The sequence below is a fragment of the Triticum urartu genome, chromosome 2A (assembly GCF_056163025.1).
Source record: "Triticum urartu cultivar PI428250 chromosome 2A, HENAU_Tu73, whole genome shotgun sequence".
In the NCBI taxonomy this organism is placed as follows: Eukaryota; Viridiplantae; Streptophyta; class Magnoliopsida; order Poales; family Poaceae; genus Triticum; species Triticum urartu.
The window spans coordinates 703,806,608-703,809,058 of record NC_141874.1 but is presented as its reverse complement, the minus strand read 5'-3'; the positions used below and the strand labels follow the sequence as shown (position 1 = coordinate 703,809,058).

Sequence of the window (2,451 nt, the reverse complement as noted above, 5' to 3'; positions counted from 1 at the left end):
CGAGAAGCGGCGGGGACGAGGGAGACAGGGGAAAGGAGCCACCCGCAGATCTGACGAGGAGGGGAAGACCTCCGCGCCACCGCCGCCACCCGCCATCGTCTCACCACCCGCGTGGTCGAGGCCGCCGGCCAGAGCACCCCGCGAACGACGCCGGCCGAAAGGCGCCGCCGCCTCGCCAAGAAGGGCCGCCGCCCCAGATCCGAGGACCTCCTTGAGGCAAGGAGCGGCCGAGGCCTCGCCGCCACCATCACGGGCGACCGCGCGAGCCGATCCGGCGGCTTTCTCAGGTGGCGGCGAGGGAGGGAGGGTGAGGGAGCGGCGGCGCGGCGGGGAAACCCTAGTCGCCGCCCAAGTCGCCCGAAGCGGACGACGCGGGGGCCGGGAGGGGGGGGGGGGGCGGGGAGACTTGTTCGGGCGCTCAGTTCCATGCACTTCACGCACTTGACACCCATACCCCGCTTACACAATGGTGTCGTCGACAATACCTTGCAGATCTTCTCCATCAAACTTGCAGAAATCAAAGGCGGCTTCGAATGGCCATTGTTCGTCTACGGTATGGTTGCTGCCCGGGACCCCGTCGATTACAACCGCAACCTTCTCTTCTGGCGCAATAGCACAATGAGCCAAATAGTCTCGAAACACGTATGTATAGTATCTTTGCTTTTTGTGGATTTTCTTTTGGGGATATCGCTGCTGGCATATGACCGCCTGGCTTGGTCATCTCCTCTTGTTGATTAGTAGTAAGGGTTGACTGACTAATGCTTGCAGGATCCTTTTCTGCGCTTGACTGGACCGTCTCGTGCGATCGTGTTCAATGATCCTGTTCAATTTGAAATTCAACTAAGAGTTGAACATAGATCAATGCCTCGAAATAGAGCATTGATCAGCGCGACGCATACTTTCCGCGCAGGTCTTCCTGGTGAGCAGACCATTTGCTTTGAGAACACCTTCTGCAAAATAGAGTTATGCATGGAGCTGGTCCTGGAGTCAATCCAGGCCACAATCAGCAGCGTCCGTGTTGTCAAACAAGGGAGACGGCAACGTGTCGAACACCGTTGCCGAGTAGCTTGCTTGACAACATCGTACTCCAAGCATGTTAATGATGCCCCATGTGGTGAAGTTGTGCTGCTTGATCCTGGCAGACATGCAATGCCACAGGGTTCAGACGGTTACCTTGATCTGTCGAGGCGTGTGGTCTCTGTAGAAAGGGAAGGCCTCCTGGACGTTGTTGTAGAGGCCTACTCATCATCCGGTGTTAGGACCGCACAAGGACACGTCTTCTTGGCCGCCAAATGTTTTGGCTTCAGTCAAAAGAAATTTAATGTCGATGATGCCGAGCTGGAGGTTACGGTTGCTTGGTCCCTCCTCGTCAGAGACAAGTCTAGACTCTTGAGACCGGTGATGATTTGAAACCTGAAGATCATGCCGGCTGGACAGGACCAATCAAGGCTTTGATGATGTGTGTGTCCGCTCTATATCTAGAAATGTCCAACTGTTCGTTCATGTATGGACTATAACTTGGTTGTGTGATTTGACTGTGACTTTAAAGTTAGCCTTGTGTTGTTTATACACATTTCCTTCTTCCTTTTGCAAGGAAAGTGCAGAAATGGTTTTACATGGCTATTCAGACCAAACTGTCAAAGGCGGTGAAGCGATGATGCCTATCGGGCCAAGTGTAGGTTGTCTTTTCCCTTAGCAGCAAGTGTCTGTCAATTCCAACCATATTCAGGCAAATGGAAGAGATTGTCTCTGAACCAGCAAATGAAACAGTTACCAACATATACGTTGTTCTCTGATTATTGCTATGACTACAAGTGTGTACATCATGATAGAGTCCAAATTCAATCATCGCAATCCTTGATGTTTCCTTGCTGGATTATTGCTTGGTTGCATTCGATCAGATTCAGACAAATTGAAGAGCTAATCCCTGAATCAGCAAATTAAACAAAACTTGAGAGCAACCTTATGTTTTTTCTCTTTTTGCAGGAAAAAAAACCTTATACTCCCTCCATTCCACAATGTAGTGCTTCCTCTATCTACGTGCTTCAACTTTGACCGTAAATTTAACTACCAAGACCGATTGCGGCGGGAGCAAAAATTATATCAGTGAATTCGTATTCGAAAGAAGTTTTCAATTATATAATTTTTTCTTCCGCCATAGTTGGTATCGTTGGTTAAATTTATGGTCAAAGTTGGACCTCGAGAAGCGCGGGCACATTATATTTTGGAATGGAGGGAGTATTACTCAACTGGCGGGGTTACAATCAGCATGGCATTGTTCTGTAGCCTCATCAGACCCTGATCCTAAAGAAACCACAGTACAGTCCTACCATAATTTGCCATAATTTGGCTTAGAAGATTTTGAGCGCACGGTACATGTATAACCTTTTTTTAACATAGTACAGACGCAAGCGCTCTTACATACGCGCATACACTCACCCCTATAAACGC

The 2,451-nt window shown here is 49.8% G+C and overlaps 1 protein-coding gene across 1 annotated transcript; it reads left to right on the top strand.

The window, feature by feature from the left end:
• Nucleotides 1-426: 426 nt before the first annotated feature.
• LOC147986946 (uncharacterized) lies at nt 427-1,410 on the top strand. The gene is made up of 2 exons (XM_087540206.1): nt 427-642; nt 769-1,410. The coding sequence occupies exons 1-2, from the start codon at nt 427-429 to the stop codon at nt 1,408-1,410; spliced, it is 858 nt and encodes a 285-aa protein (XP_087396332.1).
• The last annotated feature ends 1,041 nt before the right edge of the window (nt 1,411-2,451 follow it).